This window comes from Magallana gigas, chromosome 1 (genome assembly GCF_963853765.1).
Source record: "Magallana gigas chromosome 1, xbMagGiga1.1, whole genome shotgun sequence".
Taxonomy (NCBI): Eukaryota; Metazoa; Mollusca; class Bivalvia; order Ostreida; family Ostreidae; genus Magallana; species Magallana gigas.
The window spans coordinates 2033719-2058328 of NC_088853.1; the positions used below are offsets into that span (position 1 = coordinate 2033719).

A 24610-nucleotide genomic window follows, 5' to 3' on the forward strand; every position below is an offset into this window, starting at 1 on the left:
AGAGGTCCGTGTTGCTCTTCTTTGAATTTGTATTTCGTTTAATGGATTTTTGAGATAGTTGACGGTTTGTTGTTGTCATTTTTTTTTTCGTCAAGCAACCCCCCCCCCTTGAAAAATAAACCAGACGACGTGTAAGTCAAACGAAAAACATATTTTTTTTCTGAATATTGATTACATATTCACGTTGTAATGCTTAGGGCTACATGACTGTAACGGTGTTAATAATTAGGAGAGGTTTGTCGTCGATCTCATTAATTATATATGCCAATCTGTGAATGACTTATGAAATGTAGAGCAGGGAGGTAACAGTATACGCCGTATTCTTAATCAAGATGTTTTCAGAGACGTATTATGATGATCATACCTCTATCGGGAAAAATAAATTGAGTTACTTGTTGAAACAAGTCCATATAAAGTATATAGATGTAACAAAATATTCTGAGATAATCTGCTCGATCCTAAATACATTTATTATGTTCTTTTTGAAGATCAGCAATAGAAAGCTGGTTATTTCAAAATCTAAAGAGGACAGCCCTGGGAGATGATATATTAGTAATGTTTGATGTTTCTACACCTACTAATATCAAGTGTCTACCAACACGTACGTCTGAATCCTCTTGATTTCGCTTGTTCTTTACTGCAAAATAAACTTAAAATGTGAAATGTGACGATAACGAACAGTGTTTTAAATCAAAAATACAAAGAATAAATACAAAACAGTAACAGAGCGAATACGGACCTCTACAGTAATTGGAGGTAGGATCAGGTGCCTAGGAGGAGTTAGCATCCTCTGTTGGCCACTCACACCCAATAATTGGAGGTAGGATCAGGTGTCATGGAGGAGTTAGCATCCTCTGTTGGCCACTCACACCCAATAATTGGAGGTAGGATCAGGTGTCATGGAGGAGTTAGCATCCTCTGTTGGCCACTCACACCCAATAATTGGAGGTAGGATCAGGTGCCTAGGAGGAGTTAGCATCCTCTGTTGGCCACTCACACCCAATAATTGGAGGTAGGATCAGGTGCCTAGGAGGAGTTAGCATCCTCTGTTGGCCACTCACACCCAATAATTGGAGGTAGGATCAGGTGCCTAGGAGGAGTTAGCATCCTCTGTTGGCCACTCACACCCAATAATTGGAGGTAGGATCAGGTGCCTAGGAGGAGTTAGCATCCTCTGTTGGCCACTCACACCCAATAATTGGAGGTAGGATCAGGTGCCTAGGAGGAGTTAGCATCCTCTGTTGGCCACTCACACCCACCGTGTGCTTTTTCTCGTAATCAGGAGGAAAATTCTGTAGACATTTCGGTGATTGATAATGGCCTAACAATAAGTATGAAAAAAGTCAGCGCGCGACCCAGTGGAAGATTGTATTTGCTGAGAGCCTAATGTCATGACTATTAAGGAACAGCTATATATTCTATATTCATTGTAATGGTCATCATCATCATCATCATCATCATCATCCAATACCAGGACCAACTAATTATGGTCTTGCGTTTTTCTTGAGCTTGACTTTTTCAAAAAACTATTTTCAATTTAGATATTATAGATATCACGTATGGAAATAAAGTAAACGTGTCGGACTAGTTAAGAAACTTCAACCGTGCAATATCTGAGGCGACTGGGTAAAAATCAACCTAAACCTAAACCCTGTCTTAAAGATTTGTTACTTGTTTAAAGGAGGGCTTGATTTGATTAAATAAAATGACGACCATTGTTAAAAAATTAAATGCTTTCTTTATTAAAAAATTAACAATATGTAAAAATAATTGCATAATGTTTGTTAAACTGACTTATAGAATATATCTGCATAGTATCATGTTGTAGGCATATTAAGACGGTTCTAGTTTAAAAATTGTATTTAGTTTTATTTATTTCTATTGGTAAGCTAATAAACAATCTAATGGTGAGTGACTGAATAAACAAATACATGAAACTCTTTACATATTCTCGTCTGTGAAAATAAATGTTGTTCCAAATAGAAACTCTTGAAAACTTCGAAATGTTATACCTATCATATATATGAACAGATAACAAAACATCTGATAACATAAAAAAAAAATCTGCATGAATTAAATTTTCATTTGGTTTTTTTCAATTGCTGTATCTTTTTATTAGTTCTACATGACATTGTTTGACCAATCTTACGCGGCTATTTAAAGATGAGTTGAAAGAATCTTACATCTTAAACTAAAACTTAACGAGGATGGGGTGGCTGCCATTTTAAAGCGTTTTTATCTCTATACAATTTTTTTTTTCACTATAATGTTCTTTAACTCTTACATTGTACTGAAATTGTCTTTTGAAAGAAATGGATATGATGGTAATGAAATATTATTTATAGAGTCAATTGATGGTAAACCAATGGTTACAAGATGCAAACAAAATAATTTCAACTGTTTTTCAGCATTTTCTAACTTTTCAAAGGGAGGTAACTTGTAAAACTCTAAATATGTTGTTCTTCTATATTCCTTTTATTTCTTTTTTTTTAATTTCACAAGCGATTTTTTTAAATGCTCAATCTTTATTACACATATACATGTATTGATTATTATTATGTTAAAATTTGGAAATAATCTTGTGGCTACCCTTTTTTTTTTTTTTTTTTTTTTTTACATATTTGTATGAGATATATATATTTTTGGTAAAATTGTGATATTTTTCTTAATAACAAATAATGTTAAGTTTTTCTTATTGTGTTAATTTTTTGTGCTGTTATTGGTATGTTTTTTGCCTTTATTTATATTTTCTAATTTTTTCATATATATTTTTCTTTACATAATGTGCAATTTCTTCAGATGCAACAAATGATAAAATTAGCGATGATTGTGATGTGTTTTCCATATCAAAATGTAAATTAAGATTAAATGAAACATTTCTGCAAATTTGGCGAATTTTGGCGAATTTTTCTTTTGGACCCCCCCCCCCCCCCCAGCCTCCTTAAAAAGGTGTTTTGGTATATCATTAAAACACTTATACAAAGATAAAGGCTTCTTCATAATGCATCAACCTTTGAATTCTGTGCTTCCAAATTTTACCTACATTTAATAGTTCATGTTAATGTAGTCGATTAGATTTTATTGTTTCATTAAATCAACACTCAGGCATACAGTGAGTGCTTTTATTTTTTTTCAAAAAAACCTTTGATGCAAACAAACTCCATTGCTATTACTAAAGAAACACTCCGAGTCTGAGCGGCATTGAGCTTCGTCATTATAGTAGTTCAAACACGTGACACAGTTCTCTGCATCATCTCCTGTCTGAAAACTGCACACTCCTTGTATGATTTGCCTGTACACTGAAACCAAGACCAAGATAAAGCATGTAATAATGCATAGATGCTTTATGATATTAAACAAATTAAAAGAAACAATTAAAGACTGAAACGAACGCAGAAGAAACTACCTCATTGTGCCTTTAAACTTTATATAAAGTGGCAATGCTTAAATTGTGGCATATATTTACCACAGTTTGGGTTTACTAAAATTTTGAAAAGTAGACACATGCTTACATTCTGCTTTATTTGACTAGACAAGAAGTACGTATACTGCAATAACAGATCAAACACATGATTTCTTTGCTTAAAAGTACCATAACCATTTTTCAAAAATGTTCATAATCTAACTCCATAATATAACCGGTCTTCATAGCTCGTTCAAATACCTTCGTTTTCCTTTTCATATTTTGCCCTTTCTGATGCGACCAAGTCTTCACATTTGTCAGCACAGGACTCCTCTGGAGTTTGAGTTGTTGTCTCGCAGTAACAATTTCTAACATCCCTACGGACAGACAATGCCGCCACCGCGACAGTCGCTGTAATACATAAGCTTTATTTTTTTCTTTTCAGATAACACAAATACAGTATTTGTCAATGTATTTCTAATCACAGTGATCCAGCCCTACCTGCAAGCGCCACGACGCCGATGGAGCCCGCTGCTACTAGAGTCCCGGATGTTAGGCTCGATTGCGCCTCGTAGAGGGGCGCTATCTGCCCATAGCAAGCACCAAGCAACAACACTCCAATAAAGAGTCCCCGTATATTGGTCAGCGTCTACATGTATGTTTGAAAAAAAATTACTTGAAACTCAAAGGAAAGCAAAACAATGTTTTATCCAATTATTGCGGATAAAATTGGACTAAATGACCATTGCTTTTCAAGGCATATATGATTGAAAATTAAGCATACTGCAAGATAAAAAATGAAAATGTTAAAATAAACATATGTGTGAATGATGTTCTTAATAGTTTTTTTTATCTCTGCAACTCTTATCTTGATATCAATTTATCGACGATTTAAGTTTTAAAAAATTACATTGGGTTAAAATTAAAAATCTTAAGTGTTGTTATTGCCGTGCTTGATAGTTATCTTTGTTTAAAGATGGCATTTTTGAATCCGCTTGAGTTGTAGTTTCGCAAAAAACAAAACAAAACAAAAACATGAAAAAAGAACCCCCCAAAAATATATAAGTCAAATGATAGACAACTGTCTAGAGAGTATATAATTATTTTTGTTTTAAGTGTGTCTCGCCTGACAGGTGAGATATTAAGCTATAAATATAATCATTCATTAGGAAGATAGTAAGGGTGCAACATCGTCACTCTGGCGCTAATATTATTATCTAGCACAGAATTCATCGCGTAAAATATTCTCTTTTACACTCCAAACACTCCAAAATGAAAATTACCAAATCTTGGCCTATGTATTTTTTTTTCGATATACAAATTTTCTTTGAAGAAATGCTTTATTTTATCAGTGAGTATTGTATATATGTAGATTGTTTTTATAACTGATATATTTATTGAAATCATAGCACATTGTCTTTTTAGGCCCTCCGATGAATAAATAATTGAAGATAATAAAAGCCAAAGTATGAATTCTATAAACTTCAACAAAAACAGACCTGAAAGGCGGTATAACAAACCGATTCCGGCACAACGGGATACTTAGAGTCACACCTGAGTAAATGACGTGAATAACAATCAATGTTGTAAACAGCACCAGTCATAAATTTACCTGCATGCCCCTGTAGTCCACTGTAAGACGTCTGTAGCGATGACTGGGGTATCTTGACTGTACAGCTTAATGTGATAGAGGGACCGTGACGTCTCTCCAATCAGATTTATGTGTTTCTAAGTCATTAACCTTTTACTAATTGATCCCGTGACCCTGTAACCTGACACCTTTATATGGGACGCGTTGTAATCCGTGCATAACCAAGTCACGTTTTATACAAATCATAAAAAGGGGTCGTAATATTGAATATAGTATTTTTATCTATAAAATAATTGTTTGAATCTGAAATTGTTACACATACGGCTATTTAATGGCGATTTCTCAATGCGATATTAAAATGGGGCATATTGATTAACTTTAAATAGAGATACATCCGAACATGAACAGTGCAATCCTCCCTATGAAATATGGCTCAAAATCAACTGTTTTGAAACATGATTCTGCGATTAAACACCACTTAAACATTAATTCTTAATGAAATCTTCTAAAAATGTTGCGAAGACCCGGGCACTTGTTCTTGCACTTCAGTTTTTAAGGTCGACGATGATGCCACTCATCAGACCTGATATTTACATTGAGGCTCTGAGTACATACAACACTCAGTGCATACTCCATAGCTAGCTAATGATGACGTGAACTCCTGACGGGAGAAGTAATATAGGACACAAATAAAGAGAAGTAATATAGGACGCAAATAAAGAGAACTAAACAATGGGGCTTGTGATTTAAAGATTCTACAATATGAAACAAAATAAGTGGACTGAAGCATTGAATGCTCTATAAAATAAGTAATCTACAGTGTATTTATATAGCAAAAGTCTGATGGTTACCTCACACAGATCACTCGATACTCTACATGTACCTATTCATGACCTATGTGGAAAACCATCGGTTGTAGTGGGTAAATACAGATCTATTGAAAAGTTGACATAGAGTTTGAGAATGATTTGAATTATTTCTGAATGATCATTAATAAATGAAATGTCTCGATACCCTTCTTTGATTTTATAAATACAGAATAATGTTTCGTCATCATACACTGGACACCCAGTATGTCAAACATAACACAAAAAGATGAACAAGGTTCTTAAAAGTTCCTCACTGGAAGGTTAAAGTTTTGTACCACTAAAACATTGTACACAGATGTTTATTGATTAATAACACAAGACAAAACCCTGCGTTGTACAGTACCGATCAGACCCAACCTAACACCAGAGTAAACCCCAACTAAACCCCGGGTTTAAATTCTGGGTTTACTTTGGGTTTACCTTTTCAAAATGTGGGTCCACTCGGGGTTAACTTTGGGTTTACTCCGGGTTTACTTTGGGTTTACTCGAGAATTGCTTTTGGAGTAAACTATACGCAATGAAGTGTGAAGCAGACCTGTATTTTATCTTATCATTCTACTGCCTGTAATTCCTGCCCCTTGTATATTCCGAATACACATGTAGTGTCTGCTTTCAGGGTATACTTCTGATCGGGGTTTACTCTCTGTGTCCACTCTGGGTCCACTCTAGTAAACATAGAAAGTAAACCCAGGGTTTAGTTGGGGTTACTTTCTGTTAGGTTGGGTCTGATCGGTACTGAATGTCCTACAACAGTGAGAAAGGTGAGAGTAACTAAGGACTGTTAACATTTGACCAAGTCGTTGGTCAATGTGTTAGCTAATTATAAAGTAGCTATTCAAATTGGTTAATTATATGATTTCATCCGTATATTCAATAAAGACTCCAAAACAATCAGCCAGGAATGAATAAGTCTGAGATAAGGATGGATCATTGCAATACTTACTAAATAAGAGTTTTATTATTTGTGTTAATGTTAATGCGTTTTCATGTATATACATTTTGTGAAGCGTAACTAGAACCAAATCGTAATCAGCCAATTTCTGTTAATATTATCATTGGTTTAAAGAATATCTGAAAGTTTGCACATGTTTGTTTTAAGAAACCAAGATAATTTTCCAACTTCTAGATGCTGAATAACACGGGGACTGTTAACTGGTGCGGTGGCGTTTCTGATTGTGCAATGGAATTTCCCCATCTGTGGTTAGAAGGATATATCTGAAAGGTTTTTTTCAGTTTGTACAAACCAAGAGTATTTACAAACGTTTCTGATTGATTGTAATGGACAGGCCAAGCACCTCTGTTGTGGGAGTTTGTCTCATTAAAATGGTTGCGCTTGCAGGTTATATTTGTTGATGATTTGAGATCATCAATAATAAACAAAGCATCATTCACTGATCAGTTTTTCTTTTATTCTATAAACATTGAAAAATTATTTCTGTCACAGTGGCTGCCCCGCTGACCGCCTGTCTAACCCCCAGATATCAATGGAGGGCTATTGACAGAAAAAATCTCAAGGGGTACCAGAATAGTCATACAAATATATTATTGAAGCAGAAATAGAAAGACTGGAGAAAGAGAGATAACTAAAACTTCTTTCAGTAGCCAATTTTATAACGAACGTACCATAAATTACAAACGGATTAAAAAAAGGCGTCAATTTATTGGCTCGATTTAAAAGCAGCATTATTAAGTAAATTATGAGCCCGAAATATGTAAATGTGTAAAAAAAAAAAATAAGTTAATGAATAAATGATTGTTAATGTTTGATGTATTGATTGTTAAATGTTTTAAGGAACGCATAAATTTTAGCACTTAATAACAATAATGATTTGGAAATCGTCTCTGAATGTCAGAATAAATACATTATTATAGTTATTGGCAAATTAAGTATGTGATCAATGATTACACAGCATTGACCTTTTACACATTAGGATATCAACATTTTTTCATCGATGCAACATAAAAACCGTGTAATTAGATACATTAAAAAAACACTGTTACAAGATACATGTTATTCTTTTGAGACAGGTGTTAAATGTTTTGTATATTTTTGTTTGTTATTGTCGCTCTCTGTAGAATTAAACAATATGACAACCGTGATACTGTCATTACAGCAAATAGTGTATACTATGAGCTGCATTTAAAATAATCATAATATTGACACTTTTATATTTTTCATGCAGACGAGCAGTCCAGATATACAGTGATTGTAACAGAGGAAGATGGGACATCTGTGTCACAAATATTCAATTTAATATTTATTAATATTATATATTAATGATATATAATTAATTATAATTAATATTATCATTATATTAATATTTAATCTGCAGACCAATTACACCTTTGTGTTCGTTGTCGTAGTCGGGTAAACGAAAACAAATCTCTAGACAATTGTTTGATAAATAATGGTCTAACAATAAGTATAAATCAAAGTACTGAGAGTACTGAAAGACGGGGTCTTGAAAGTTTGAATTTGTAATTGTACTTGATTTCTTAGAACATGCTTCAAAAATGATGAGTTTGAATTAGTTGTTTCAATCTATGTTAATTCGGCTGTTTGCAATTGTCTGATACTTTGTACTTTGCCTAATTTTTACTCAATCCCGGCCTTCATAGTTGTAGAAAATTGACACAACGGTATTTTATGTAAAATAAGACCCCAAGAATTTTTTTTTTAAATCACCACTAACCGGGAAAATCAAAACAACTATCTCAAGGTAGATAATTTAAATCGTTAGATTAATTCAATTTTGTGATCCAAGAGAATATCCACAAGTCGGACGGTGTCCGTTATACAAGGTTTATGAAAACTCCGAACACTCTCAAACTGCTGAATTAACAAACAAAGTGAACATTTATATACCGATAACAAACACAGGCACCTGACGTTAGAAATATTTCTTTTTATAATAAGATTTTATTATTGTAAGAATAAAAAGGTTTGTCACGGTCGCCATGTTGATTATCTGACACGATTTTCTTGCAGCGATTCATGCATTAAGAGGTAAAAATAAATCCGTTCGCCACTTACTACTTTTTGTGTAAACACGAATTACGATACAACCACTCCGTTCATTAAAAATCATACTCCGAAAATCAGAGACATAAATAACAAAGATTGGCAACTCCGTCATTACCGTGTAAATGTTACGGGACCAACAGGAATCTTGTATGTCATTAAATTTAAATCTGGTATTGAACATGAACCTGTCAATATGTTTAAGCATGTTTTATTTATGAAACATTTACAAAAACTCTTTATTTAGCTTTTAATTTACTTTTTTAAAACTTATTGACTTTTCACAAAATAATGGTAATGGTAATGCATTACTTTACTCATGTAATGGAAATGTCATACATTACTTCAAGAAAATGATGTAATGGTAATGGTAATTTAGTTCCCTAATTCATGAAGAAATGGTAATCTTATGCATTACTTTACAATGTAATTCACTCCAAATCTGATTCCAACTAAGCCGGACAACATGAACATTAACATTTAACTTGGTTCTTCAATCGATAAGACTGTACATGTATATATTATTTGAGGTATTGGTCACCCAAAATGTATAATTTACATGTATATAGATTTTGCTTACAATGCATTGTTCAAAATTTAAATTCAGTTTAATTAATTAAAGAACCAACGAACGAGAAAGCAAATTCAGACTTGTTTTTATTTTCTATGTACAAAATTCCTTCAGAGATGAATAGCAGTCATACCGCAAGTAGACTTGAAGCCAATGAAACACCTCTTTAATATGCAAGACATCTGTGTATAATTCGTCCTGATTTCAACTTCGGCTTGCGCATGAAGTTCGGTAGTATTCAGGTGAAAGATTGTCAAAATAAAACTCACGACTTTTTAAAAATGGCACATTGCGTTTGGTAACTTTACTTTCGATTCAACCTGCAACCTCTTATATTGATTAATGAGCTTGTACACCAACTGAATCGTCAACGGCGTTGTGCATTCAGTTACGTTACTCTTTTCTCATTTGAACCCGAGCAAGAATAATTTGATCAATAAAACTATTTGTTTATTTTCTAGATAGGATTTGGTTTATACACAGAGGACTTAGAAGATTTAATGCGTGTTTTTATAATACATATTTACTGAAATGCATGAACACTTTCTGCACTATTTTCTTAGGCGTAGACTCAACTCATGTGTTCTACGCGTGCTTCCGGTTTGGGACTTCGGCTGACAGTAAACAAATAGACGGGGTCACGTGAGCCCGTCTAAAAACGACAGTCAGCATTCCATTGTATTTGCTCTATTGACCATTGAACGAAATGATGACTTCAATTGAGAATGTTGACAATCTAGTTCTATCACTTTATTTGTCAATATCTTGCCTCGTTTAAAAAGATATATTTAGATATTTAGAAAACGCGTACCCTTAAAAAAAATTAGAGGTCAGATCAGGTGTCATGGAGAAGTAAGTATTCTCTACCGATCGACCACAGCCGCCGTGTGCTGTTTGTCGTAATCGGGAACACGGAACAATTCTGTAGTGAACTCAGTGGTTTATAATGTACCTGTCACATGACCGGCGTAGAACGGTGATTCGGCAAATTAAGTAAACCAACGTAAAACAAAAATGGAGGAACATATTAATTAAACAACCTTTGGTTTAAGCGTTGCTACAAATGTAATTATTCAGTAAAAATAATAAAAATTCCAAAATTTCTCCTAAACGATTCCTCTAGCCTATCAGATTTCACAACATGGTTAAAATACGATGTCAACGGGGATTTTGTATTGCAACAGATATGAATAACGTTCATAAAATGTGCGAGGTAATCCGTGTTACTTCCAAATGCAGAATGGCCGTCAACATTCCCCATTATAAATCTCCGTAAGAAATCATTGTTGGTTCTAGTGAAAAAAATGATAATGAGTGAATGAAGTTATCCTAGATATTTTTCTTTACATACATTCCAAGCGCACTTTTTTTTTTTTACAGATATTTGTATTTTTCATATTAAAAATCGCCCAAATGTGCTACGTAAATATCTTGTAACAGACTACCGGTATATATGTGTGTGAGTATTGTGTTAGTGCTTTGTTTTAATGTTATCATTTGATATCAACAAGTGGACTAAACATCCACACGTACGTGTTTTTAAGTTGAAATGCAATGTCATTGTGGTAAGTCAAAAAGTTTTTCACGTATTTACAATGTCATTGTGGTAAGTCAAAAAGTTCATCACGTATTTGCAATGTCATTGTGGTAAGTCAAAAAGTTTATCACATATTTGCAAACTTTGTTGACACAATACACAATGCCGTCTTTATTTCGACCTGAATCTAATTCCAAGGGAAACTTATTAAATTTTTAGCACGAAACTATTCACCAATCATTGACTAAAATCCAATTAGTCGACTACTTGAAATAAACTACAGTTTTTTGGTGGTAAAATCATTGTATATAATGTTTTAACTGACTAGTATTCGTTATGTTGATTTAAATTTTAGCTAAACATAAAAGTCTTAAATAACTAACAACCATTAGATAAAACATCAGCCTTATATTGGTGAAAATCCTCTTATTCAACGGAACACAATGAAATTGTTTCGTGTACTAGAAAACAGTGCTTCATTTTCTCAGCACAGTTGCCTCTAATAAACTGTTTTTGAAGCGATAATTCTATAAGTGTTTAAGATCTTATCTAGTTTGAATATATTTTTTACTAATTTAAACAAGTGCATACATAAAGGTTTAAAATGACAGATCTAAGATTGTTTTGATATTTGGATTATATCTTAACCATCAAATAGGTTCTTGACAAGAGAAATGACCCAAGCATAAAAAGAACGATCGCAAACTATTTCTTTTATTATTATTTGAATTGAAAAAAAAGATATATTTTTTTCGCATTACAAAAATATTGATTATTGTCTCTGATAAACTGTTTTGGAAGAAAAGAAAATACAATGCTTTTTAATTATTTTTTCACATTGTTTTGAATATTTGTTAGAATTATGTTTCCATAATCGGTCATTTTCAACCACACTCTCAGCCTTTGCAAGACTTTTGCTGCGTAAAGAAAATTTATGTTAAACAAGGTTTTTACCCTCTCCTTTAGAAACATATGAAATGGGAATAATATTTTAATAATTTGCAAAGAATTTCAAAATGTCGTAAAAAAATTATTTCATTATCTACACACTAAGCCGTTATTTATGAAAAAAGATCCATCAAAAACAATGACGTAAAGGTCAAGATCTAGTAAATGAAAGGTGCCTACAGGTTTATGAAATTCAAGATATAAATTCTTTTAATGATGCTTCATAACAATATCTTTGTTTCATCGGGTGTACCGGGGCTTAACATTTTTGGTAAATACGATGAAAAATAATGTTTTAAATAACTATTTTCTATGAAATAGGAAGGATAAAAGTAACAAATCTTGGAGTTTTGTCCATTTTTGACTAATTAAATATATCTAGATTGCCTACAGTCTCTCCAAAAACGGCATTAAAAAAGCTCTTGACCTCCGCTTTAAAATGATCACAAATTGAATATAGGTACCGGGATTACTTTTCTCGTGATTAAATAAAGAATGTCTTAATATTGTTTTATTTTCTACATAATTTCAGTAAAGCCGTAAAATACGGTAAAAGATTCATCAAATCAATTATGACGTCATAATGGTTCTAGCACCAAAAAGACACTCTGGAATCATTTACTAGATCTTGACCTAAATGTTAAAACACAATCATTTACTATTTCAGAAAAGACGTTTCCTTAACCCTAAGTTCTCCTCTGTTTAGTTGTAGTTGTATCCTACTTTATATTTCATTGTATACTACACACCAAATTAAAACCATTGACATCGATGTCAGGGACGTTATATGTGTTTTGTGTTTGATATTTGTTGGCGACATTCAAAGCTTGATCTTATATTCACGATAAGTCTAATGGTCCATTTTTCTGATTGAAAAAATCTGCGTATGGGATAATTGTTGTCATATTACATATCAGCATCAATCTATCAATGCCCCCCCCCCCCCCCCCCCCGTAGTACATGTATTGTTAAAATACCTTTAAATCCCATTCATCATATACTCTTTTAAAGGGATTAAATCTTATACAAAACAATAACCGGTCGCGCTGAATAAAATGGCTTGCAAGATATGTAGAAGAAAATTATGTTCTCGGCTACACTTAGTAACAACGCGTAATGTGTCATACTTTTAAGACAGATATATATTTCAGTACTTGATATCAAGCGATGAAAATGATTTTAGGATTGCTATTAAAAAGGTCAGCCGTGTACAATTTCTCATGTTAATATAAATCGGCCTATGATATTTCAGGTAGTTGTCTAAGTATTCACACAGTGTTTTGACTTTCTAAATTGTAACTGTCTACAACAGTACGTTTTGTGGTGTAGTGTTTCACTTTTTGTAAAGTTGAACTCAATGAAATGAAAGAAATCTAATGATAAAAACAGTTAATGATTAAAACTTTACAATAATAAGTGAGAACTGTAGGTAGTGTTTTACCATATGTAGACAAGTCCCCTTCGTTTAGGTTTTTTTTGGTTGCGATATTCAACGCTTGATTTTTGTGAACGGCTTCCGCCGATCACTATTGTGTCCATATGAGGCATCCGGCAAATGCTTCCACGTGCGCACACATTCCGCTTGCATAAGAAGTTCTTATAAAAACTTGAAGTTTGGTTTAGTATTTATATAACATTTTACTCAGTTTTATTTCAATTCATTTACCTTAAGAGATGCAAACATACATAAAATACAGTTCGACCTGTTAATTAAAGAATGCACATTTTGTCTCACGCGTAAGAATTTCGATCGAAAGATTCATTCAGTAATGCAGTTGACCTCGGTGAACTGACCTCAATCATAAGAAGATTCTCCATGAACTGACCTCGATCTATTGATGTTGCATAATAGTAGCTAGGAAGACGGCTTGATTTATAAACAAGGTTACGTTATCGCTAACATGCGACCACAATAGCAAGTTATGATTGAATTTAATGTTTTTCAGTTGCATTATATTATTTTAATACAACTCTTTCTTTGTAAACGTGTTAATGCTCTTTGAAGATCCCTACTCAGTAGTCAGTATTATGGAGAAGAAGAAGATTACATTTAATAATTACGTTAAACTAGACAAGGAGTTTACGAACAGCTTTCCCCAAATTTATTTTAAAATTACAGATTCAAAATATTCTATACTTTGTAAAAATACAGTACTTTTTTAATTATTTTACATCAAACTGATCATGTTGATTGCTTCTAGCTATCAATATATCATTATTGCCGATCATTCCTTTAAAAGGAATACTTGTTTTTTTTAATTCCCGATAAGTCTAAGGACCCATCTCATTGCAGAACATCTGCTGATAAATAGATATGTGTGTATGTGGGGGATAATTGTTGTCATATTACAAATCAGCATCAATCTATCAATACCCATGGTACGTACATTGTTGAATTACCTTTAAATCATCATTCATTATATACTCTTTTAAAGGGTTTAAATCTTATACAAAACAATAACCGTTTGTAAACATGTCCCCTACGTTTCGGTGTTGTTTTTTGTTTGCAATATTCAACGCTTGATTTTTTTTAAATTCCCGATAAGTCTAAGGACTCATCTCAATGCAGAACATCTGCTGATAAATAGATATATGTGTGTGGGGGATAGTTGTTGTCATATTACATATCAGCATCAATCTATCAATGGCCGTGGTACGTGTATTGTTAAATTACCTTTAAATCACCAGTCATTATATACTCTTTTAGACTCTTTAAATCCCTACAGAACAATGAAGGTTCGCTCTGAATAAAACGGCTCGCAATATATGTATGAGGCATATTGAAGACAGTAACATTATGTTCTTGGCTTTGTTAAGTAACAACACCTTATATAGTCATACCTTTTAAGACAGTTATATATATTTTAGTACCTGATATCAAGCGATAGGAATTATTTTAAGAACGCTGTTATAAAGGTAAGACATGTACGGTTTTTCTTATTTTGTAAAAAAAATAAAATTCTATAATACTACAGATAATAATCTAGGCAATCAGTGAGAGTGTATATTTCCTACTCAGTTGAAACAGTCTACAACAAATCAGGTTGTACTGTAGAGTAGTGATTCCCTATAAGTAAACATGTCCCCTATGTTTACAGCAATTCAGTACGTACTGTAGAGTAGTGATTCCCTATATGTAAACATGTTCCCTATGTCTACAACAATTCAGTACGTACTGTAGAGTAGTGATTCCCTATATGTAAACATGTTCCCTATGTCTACAACAATTCAGTACGTACTGTAGAGTAGTGATTCCCTATATGTAATCATGTTCCCTAAGTCTACAACAATTCAGTACTTAATGTAGAGTAGTGATTCCCTATATGTAAACATGTCCCCTATGTTTACAGCAATTCAGTACGTACTGTAGAGTAGTGATTCCCTATATGTAAACATGTTCCCTATGTCTACAACAATTCAGTACGTACTGTAGAGTAGTGATTCCCTATATGTAAACATGTCCCCTATGTCTACAACAATTCAGTACGTACTGCAGAGTAGTGATTCCCTATATGTAAACATGTCTCCTGTGTTACAACACTTCAGCACTTAATGTAGAGTAGTGTTTCCCTATATGTAAACATGTTCCCTATGTCTACAATACTTCAGTAGGTACTGTAGAGTAGTGATTCCCTATAGTATGTAATCATGTTCCCTATGTCTACAACAATTCAGTACGTACTGCAGAGTAGTGATTCCCTATATGTAAACATGTCTCCTGTGTTACAACACTTCAGCACTTAATGTAGAGTAGTGTTTCCCTATATGTAAACATGTTCCCTATGTCTACAATACTTCAGTAGGTACTGTAGAGTAGTGATTCCCTATAGTATGTAATCATGTTCCCTATGTCTACAACAATTCAGTACGCACTGTAGAGTAGTGATTTCCTATATGTAAACATGTTCCCTGTGTTACAACAATTCAGTCCGTACTGTAGAGTAGTGTTTCTCTACATGTAAACATGTTCCCTGTGTTACAACAATTCAGTACGTACTGTAGAGTCAACATTCCCTATATGTAAACATGTTCCATAAGTCTACAACAATTCAGTACGTACTGTAGAGTAGTGATTCCCTATATGTTAACATGTTCCCTATTTCTACAACAATTCAGTACGTACTGCAGAGTAGTGATTCCCTATATGTAAACATGTCTCCTGTGTTACAACACTTCAGCACTTAATGTAGAATAGTGATTCTCTATATGTAAACATGTTCCCTATGTCTACAACAATTCAGTACGAACTGTAGAGTAGTGATTCCCTATATGTTAACATGTTCCCTATGTCTACAACAATTCAGTACATACTGTAGAGTAGTGATTCTCTATATGTAGACATGTTCCCTAAGTCTACAACAATTCAGTTCCTACTGTAGAGTAGTGTTTCACTATATGTAAACATGTTCCCTATGTCTACAACAATTCAATACTTACTGTAGAGTAGTGAATCCCTATATGTAATGATGTTTCCTAAGTCTACAACAATTCAGTCCGTACTGTAGAGTTGTGATTCCCTATATGTAATCATGTTTCCTAAGCCTACAACAATTCAGTCCGGACTGTAGAGCAGTGATTCCCTATATGTTAACATGTTGCCTATGGAACAATACATCTTACATCCTACATGATTAAATCAGTTTAAAACAAAATTACGATCGTTTCACTTGTGACAAGAATAGTTCTTTGTGTTCTTTAAGATACATTTATAACAAAGATGTAACTGCTTTTTATAGGTTTTTTTTTTTTTTACATTTAAATGCACAACAAATAAAAAAGTCCCTATTAACTGGTAATATATAGTCTCTATTGGTCGGTAATGTACAGTCCCTATTGACCGGTAATGTAGAGTCCCTATTGGCCGGTAATGTACAGTCTCTATTGGCCGGTAATGTATAGCCCCTATTGGCCGGTACTGTACAGTCTCTATTGACCGGTAATGTACAGTCCCTATTGACCGGTAATGTACAGTCCCTATTGACCGGTAATGTACAGTCTCTATTGGTCGGTAATGTACGGTCTCTATTGGTCGGTAATGTACAGTCCCTATTGACCGGTAATGTACAGTCTCTATTGGTCGGTAATGTACAGTCCCTATTGACTGGTAATGTACAGTCCCTATTGGCCGGTAATGTACAGTCCCTATTGGTCGGTAATGTAAAGTCTCTATTGGTCGGTAATGTACAGTCCCTATTGACCGGTAATGTACAGTCTCTATTGGTCGGTAATGTACAGTCCCTATTGGTCGGTAATGTACAGCCTCTATTGGCCGGTAATATACAGTCCCTATTGACCAATAATATACAGTTTCTATTGACAGTCTCTATTGACCGGTAATGTACAGTCCCTATTGACCGATAATATACAGTCTCTATTGACCGGTAAAGTACAGTCCCTATTGACCGATAATATACAGTCTCTATTGACCGGTAATGTATAGTCTCTATTGGCCGGTAATGTACAGTCCCTATTGACCGGTTATGTACATCCTCTATTCGCCGGTAACGAGCAGTCCCTTTTGACTGGTAATCTACAGTCCCTCTTGAAGGTAATATACAGTCCGTATTCCCCGCTATTGATAAAAAAATAATAAATTCACGCTGCACTCTTGTATGCAAAGAACAAATTACGATGCATTGGAGTTATAATTTTTAAATTTCAATTAATGTCATAAACACAAATCACGTTGAATAATTTATATTGTTGCGACAACTAATACAATAAAGTCAATGAGGTCTGTTTTTGAACAGGTTTATACCTGAATTTTAATATAATCCTTATCTATTGATTTAAAAGCCAAGCTCGTCACAAAATCGCAAAAACAGCTTGTTACAAAGACAGCACTTGTTACTATCACACAATCGGTCGTGTCGTTCGCAGGGTGTTTAAACATCTTGTTACAAAGACATTTTTAATTTGTTACCGTCACACTATCGTCCGTGTCGGCCAGCCATTGTTAATTGTCATTGTCAGAGAGATCATAGACTTAGATTTGTTTGATTCTACTCATTGCACACATTGATGTTAGTGGTCCTCTGTACTGTGACTCAATAATTAAATTTAACGGTTATAAAGTTTAACCAACATTGACACGTGGCGATTCTTACGATAGTATGTGTATTCTAACGAAGAACTTTGGCGGCCTGGGACTTCCGTCTTTGTTCTCTGTCTACGGTTGGTTAGATATATGTAAGGGATATCAATTACATCCCTAATAAATACATCTATATTGTTGCGTCGTCAGTTTTTCTACTTATTAGCCGACTACAGCCAACATACTGGACAGCTGCAATAATTGGGATGAACACAAACTCACAGTAACACAACACAACTGGTAGTTCCTCCAACCTCACGGAAATTTATCATCTTCCACATACAAACTACACAGAGTATCCAAGACAAAATCAAAATAACCTATTGCACGAATTAACACACAAAAACAACATAAATTCGATTGATTAACGTCGTCCTTTTGTATAAATTTGGATGATCGGAATTTTTTTAAAGATGAAAACAGACATTCATATATCCACGTATTAACAGTTTAATCCTTAACAGAATCACGCGATCCTCTTCCAATGTTTGTACACACATGACCAATGGGCGGGATCGAACTATGCTTATCACTGAGCAGTAAGTAAATAAGTAAATATTTTATCATAGTGACATGTGTATGTCATAAGTATAGTACTGTCTTTTATTAATTTTCAATCTAAAGTTGAAAATGATTACATGACAAATAATTTGTCATGTAATCATTTTCAACTTTAGATTGAAAATTAATAAAAGACAGTACCATACAATGTTATACATTATCGAATTACACCCAGCCCATTGGACCTATATGTGACTTTGAAATCTTATAATATACAAATATAGTATATACATCTGATTGAGCGCATCAGTTTACTGTGATTTGTACAGATAACTTTGTCTAACTGAATAATTGAGCATGCATTTCATAATGCAATGTGGACAAAAGGACCACTGCAAAAACCAAAAAGTTTTTTGTTTATCTAAGTAATGGTTATAAGATAAAAACTGTCCATTCTTTCAGATATTGTACAACCCGGGGCCCATCAGCCTAACCCTAACCTTGACCCTGATAGTTCAATGGACAGTTCGCAATTGCAGTGAAGGTAAATAATCAGCGTCCATAGCTTCAGAGAAATATAGCGAGGATTACACAGTCAACTAAAATAAGCAACTAAATAAAAACTAGCCAGTGCGTCCATTTAATAAGAACCCAGTATATAAGGTACACATGTAATTTTTATACGGATGTTCAATCAAACCTCACATTACAAAATGAAATCATATTTTCACGAATCTGCTGTGTGCGTTTACCCCTCCTGTTTAAAAAGCGGGGGTGGGGGTGGGGGGTGTTAAGTAAATGTAGAATACGATGTATATTGGTAAAATACATGGTAAGGGTGTCAATATATGCCGGTAATGTGGCATTATCTTGTGTAACTGTTTAAATTAAAGACATACACGTATCGAAAGTGTGATAATGTATGCCGGTGATGTGGTATTATCTTGTGGAAATGTTTCACTTACTATAGGTTAATAACAGAAATGAAGAATCAGTTACAAATATTCCGGAAATATTTTTCTTTTGTTTTTTTTATAAAGACGAAATGTGATAATAAACTATTAGCAGAATTGTTCTTAGAACAGTTATGAGGTCTCTTTATTACCAATTACTGTTTTTGCTTTGTTCAACAATTTCAGGAAATCCGTTTTTTTCTGTAATGATCGCTTACTTTATATAGCCCCTAATAAATAACAAAAGAAAGCAATTCGTTGTCTTTATTTAACATCGTCTGGTCCTAAATGTGACGGTAGCGGCTAATTAAAGTGTTTACGGCGACCTGGACTTCCATTTTAACAATTGATACACATGCTCCTGTTGTTCTGTGTTGCATGTGATCAGAAATTGATTAATGGCCGTGAATTTGTGGACTGAAAAACGAAAAGTTCTAAATCAGTGAAAGCATGTCAAGTATTTCTGCAAAGTCTAAAAGAATAAACAGAGATAAAAAAAAAGTTAAAAATTTAGAGAAACTTTACAGAAATTTACAGAAACTTCTGAATACAAATATCAAGGCGTCGATTTTCTATAAGTATAGGGACGATAGTTTAATTCTGCGGCTTGTTAATTCTCTTAAGGTAGTCCTATAGTTGGCACTAATTGAGCTCAATCATGGATAACCCAGTTTTAGATTAAGATATACATTCTAACAATACATATAAATAAGAAAAAGTATATGTTTACTTGCTAGTTGTTCAGGCACGTACCATGGGGGGGGGGGGGGGGGGGCTGCCCCCCCCCTTTTTTTGTGCAGCAAATCTTTTTCTTAAATTTAAATTTAAAAAAATTGAATAAGGTTGGAGTTGCCCCCTACCCCTCCCCCCTCCCCACTTTTATGGGATCATGTAAAAATGTGAATTGAAAGTAAGGAAATAAAGTAATGAAACTGAAGTTAAAGGTATACTACCACTACACTTAAAGTTTACTACTTCGTTAAAAGTATACCCCACCCCCCTCCACACACCCCATCCCCCAACAACAACCCCCCCCCCCCCCCACAACTCCCCCCCCCCCCCCACGGTTTAGGATTTTCAGGATTTTGGAAAGAAGCCTTTTTATTTTTTCCTTTTTTTTTTGTGCTTTTCAAGAATTTTTGGTTGAGGCTGCCCCCCCCCCCCCCACTTTCAAAAACGATGCTACGTGCCTGTTTTTGGCTATAACCTCTCAGAAATGGGTATATATATATATATATATATATATATATATATATATATATATATATATATATATATATATATATATATATATATATATATACAGTCAGTTCAAGCATATGTTTTACAACATACACCATAGCATAGCATAGCATTGAAATCTCATAGCATAGCATTGGAATCTCATAGCATAGCATTGGAATTTCATACCATAGCATACAATCTCATAGAATCGCATTCGTCATATCATACCATAGCATACCATAGCATAGCATACAACGTTATTTTAACTCGATTTTAAATGTTTTTACTTGAAAAAATAAATGTTTACATGATAGATTTGTGGTAAACTTTGGCTTCTTATTATTTTACTTCGAAATGTGGAACTCTTCTGTGTATGGAGGCTTTTTTGTTCAAATCTCATAGCATACCATATCATAGCATACCATATCATTAAGCCCTTCATTTCAATTTCTCATAGCATAGCATACAAATCTCATAGCTAGCATACAAATCTCATAGCATATCATTAAAATCGCATACCATAGCATAGCATAAAATTGTAAAAGATATGCATGAAATGACTGTATATATATATATATATATATATATATATATATATATATATATATATATATATATATATATATATATATATAGATATATCCTCTCTGAACTATTTTGAAAATGATGAAATTTGCAAAATCTCTGGATTTTTTTCTAAAATGAATCCTTAATTGTTGGTAAATAAAAAAAAAATGCTTGTATAAAATCGAGTATTAACATTTGTTTAAACCGTATCACATCACTATTGTTGCGCAAATTGTAAGTTTTTGTTTTTGTAATAATTTTCTCTGTGTTGTTTGTGCCTATTTGAAGAGGTTGATAATCTGAGTTATCTCCCTTCTAACACAGTTTGAAGTATATATAAGGACCTTTTCGTGAATAATTTACAAGAATATACAAAGAAATGATGATCAGATACACCAAGGAACTCTAGGATATATTACTTAGCATTGTTTCTGAAAGCGGAGGGGGCATGTGCAGATCCAAAAAAAATCCCCGGGAGGGGGGGGGGGGGTCCGACGTATATTTGAGTTTGCCGGGGGGGGGGGGGGGGGGGGGGGGGGAGTTGATACATATTTCTGGCAATTTCTTTAGGTAATTTAAAGAAATTTGAATTTTGCAAGGGTTGGAGGGGGGTCCGTACCCCTGACCCCCTCTAGATTAGCGCATGGGGGGGCATACTTAACCATAATTTTAGAAAAATCAACTATCATATCTTTGTTTCCATGGTGGCTTACTATAGGAAGGGAAGGATGTGTCTTAGTAGGCGCTGGCAGGATAAAGATCCTCCAAAGCTCAAAGTCAGAAATTGACCTGGATCTTTAAATGATGGCGTGGTTGAAGTACATCGACCATAATTTCAAAAATATCCATAAATATATGCACTTTATTCTACATAAGATGCAATGCACCAATATTTTATTAACTGAGAACAAATCAAGAAATAACGTATTGTCAGGGACAGCTACACTTACATGCAGCAGGGTACAGCTGTTTGAACACTTAATGTCCATTTTACTCTTAAAAGAATTCCTCATGTAATACTTTTCATGTGCGGGTCTACAGGTGCAGTGGTTGCGTATCTTTCCCCTGAAAAAAAAAACTTATTAAATAAGTAAAGCAAAGCTACCTCGCCCCTCGTGCTTAAATTCAAATGCTGGTCCGGTCTCTGCCACATGCGCAGCACTGCTCACCGTGGTGGGGTTTTTGGAAGTTTCTGAGTAAGCCCCGTTATGTTTTTATGATTAAACAACTCTGTTTTTCTATCGCTTTGTTTAGTAAGGAAGTAAAATAATGAAACTGTCTCTTCGTTCGATAGTCCTATATCACTGCATTTCATTTTATCTGCCGTTTTACCTTATATAAAACACATACAACTAACGAGCAAGCCTAGAGCGCCTAGAGCCTAGAGCGCCACGCCATCGCATGGTTCTACTATTTATATTACCTGATCACGTGACTCGAAACCTATTCGAGTTCATGTATGTATGAAAACTCATCACGCTCATGATCTCAAATACAGTTGAACGAATGGCAGAGGTTTATCGCCGTGTTTTAATGATAAAACATGCGAGGTGAAAGGTTGTGAATAATGCGTGGTGGGTGGATAGATGTAGAGGGACTGATTATCATGACAACACATTTAACTTAGAGAGAGAGAGAGAGAGAGAGATTAACAGGTTAGTTATGAAAATGCCTAGCTGAAGAGATTGATAATTTGAGTACTCCCCTTCAGCATCCGCTGTTCACTTCCATGAGAAAACATACAGTTTGAACTGACAAGCCATCGAGTAAAACGGCGTTCAAGTACAAGTACAAACATTCGTTTTACTTTTAAAACTGCTTTCAAATGTATTGTTTAGTTAACTGAAGTAATTATAATAAAAAAGTTTTACTTCGTTTCATACTAAAAAAAAAAAAAAAGAAAGTAACAAAGAAAATGAAACCCGCTTATGCGGGTTATGTTATTTTTCTGGAATGCTAGATACGTTCATACCCACATGAAACACAAAAGAAAGCCTTTTTTGTTTTGTTTCCGAGAATCGGATATTATGTTTCAAAAATACCGTGTAAGGGGTTTATATGTAAACCATTATGAAAATGCACAACTTTTCAAAACGTTCCTGAATTTGATCGCATCTATACTAGTGCCGAATGATGTGGCGCACCCATTACAGAGGTCACATCAATTAAGTTCCCTGGGACGACTATATTGCTTGTACAATTGTATTACTCATGTTCCATCTATTCAGCAAATAAACTATTCCAATTTAATTTTTTGTCATATCCTATCATTTAGACCATTCTTTAAGAAGGCAATCGATAGAAATCAAAATCGATAAATAGTTCAGAATGTACACATCAAAAACATAAAAAAAAATACCCCCCCCCCCCCAAAAAAAAAAAATTCCTTTTTATAATTATAGCTTGTCGTAATCAGTCTGAATTATTTTTTCTTTCGTAGTGTTTCTTTCTATTTAGCACAGACGCACGTTCTCATGGCTGTAGACTTGTTTTTTTAAGGCTAGAAATTATACAAATCTTCCTTACCTAAACCAAAAACGCTTAATAAATACAGTGCACTCTGATATTAAAATAGATATGAAATAGATATTGACGAAATAACTGTTTTTTAAATTTAGGCATGGAAAACGTTCAAAAGGCCTTGTTTATTGATAAATAATGATTTTTGTACGCAATGATGTTCATCAATTGGAACCCCCCCCTTTTCAAAATTGCTGGATCCGCCTCTGTACCCCCCCCCCCCACCCCTTCCTCCGGGAGGAGGGTGGGGGCAAACAAAATAACACACCTTGGGTTAAAAGTTGAAAATTATAATATCTTGGTGATTGCTGCTTATATATGTTTAATGTATATTAATAGCTTTGTTATAATTTATATGTTTAATGTATATTAATAGCTTTGTTATAATTTATATGTTTAATGTATGCTGTTTCTTAAATAGATTGTGTTTATAATGCGAATAACTAGCTGTAATTCATAAAAAAAGCCATTAAGCCATTCGATTCTTACCGTATATATTTTGCTTTCATTGATTATTTTATTTTGTGCAAAAGTGCGTGTGCCGAATGTCCTTGGCACGTTGTTATGTGCTTGTGTTCAGTTCAACAAGTGCGATGATTTTGCTGCTGAAATAAACACGATTTCCGGTGTCAGTCAGAATCAGACATTCTGTTATAAACAAACATACTTTTTCATGACTCAACAGGAACGCTACAGATAGCAGGATTGCCGTCCAAGAGATAATTCTTAAATTTTATTTCACAAAAGCATAATGAAATTTAACATGGATTAATAAAACAAAGCACATACAGTGAAACTGACCAGTAAATT

At 33.9% G+C, this 24610-nt stretch overlaps 1 protein-coding gene across 3 annotated transcripts in view; it reads right to left on the minus strand.

Moving 5' to 3' along the window:
- Window positions 1–3108: 3108 nt before the first annotated feature.
- The window catches only part of LOC109619215 (uncharacterized), a 95431-nt gene continuing 73929 nt past the window's right edge, over window positions 3109–24610 (minus strand). The window contains exons 1-4 of one of the 3 annotated variants that reach the window (XM_066076430.1): window positions 4903–5151; window positions 3905–4052; window positions 3665–3814; window positions 3109–3299 (exon numbers count right to left, since the gene is read on the minus strand). In XM_066076430.1, the coding sequence (XP_065932502.1) occupies window positions 3133–3299; window positions 3665–3814; window positions 3905–4052; window positions 4903–5007 (570 nt within the window). In that variant the 5' untranslated portion in view covers window positions 5008–5151 and the 3' untranslated portion in view covers window positions 3109–3132. Of the gene's footprint in view, window positions 3300–3664; window positions 3815–3904; window positions 4053–4902; window positions 5152–24610 lie in introns of those variants that run through there. The other 2 variants (XM_066076436.1, XR_010711101.1) reach the window with 2 other exon arrangements.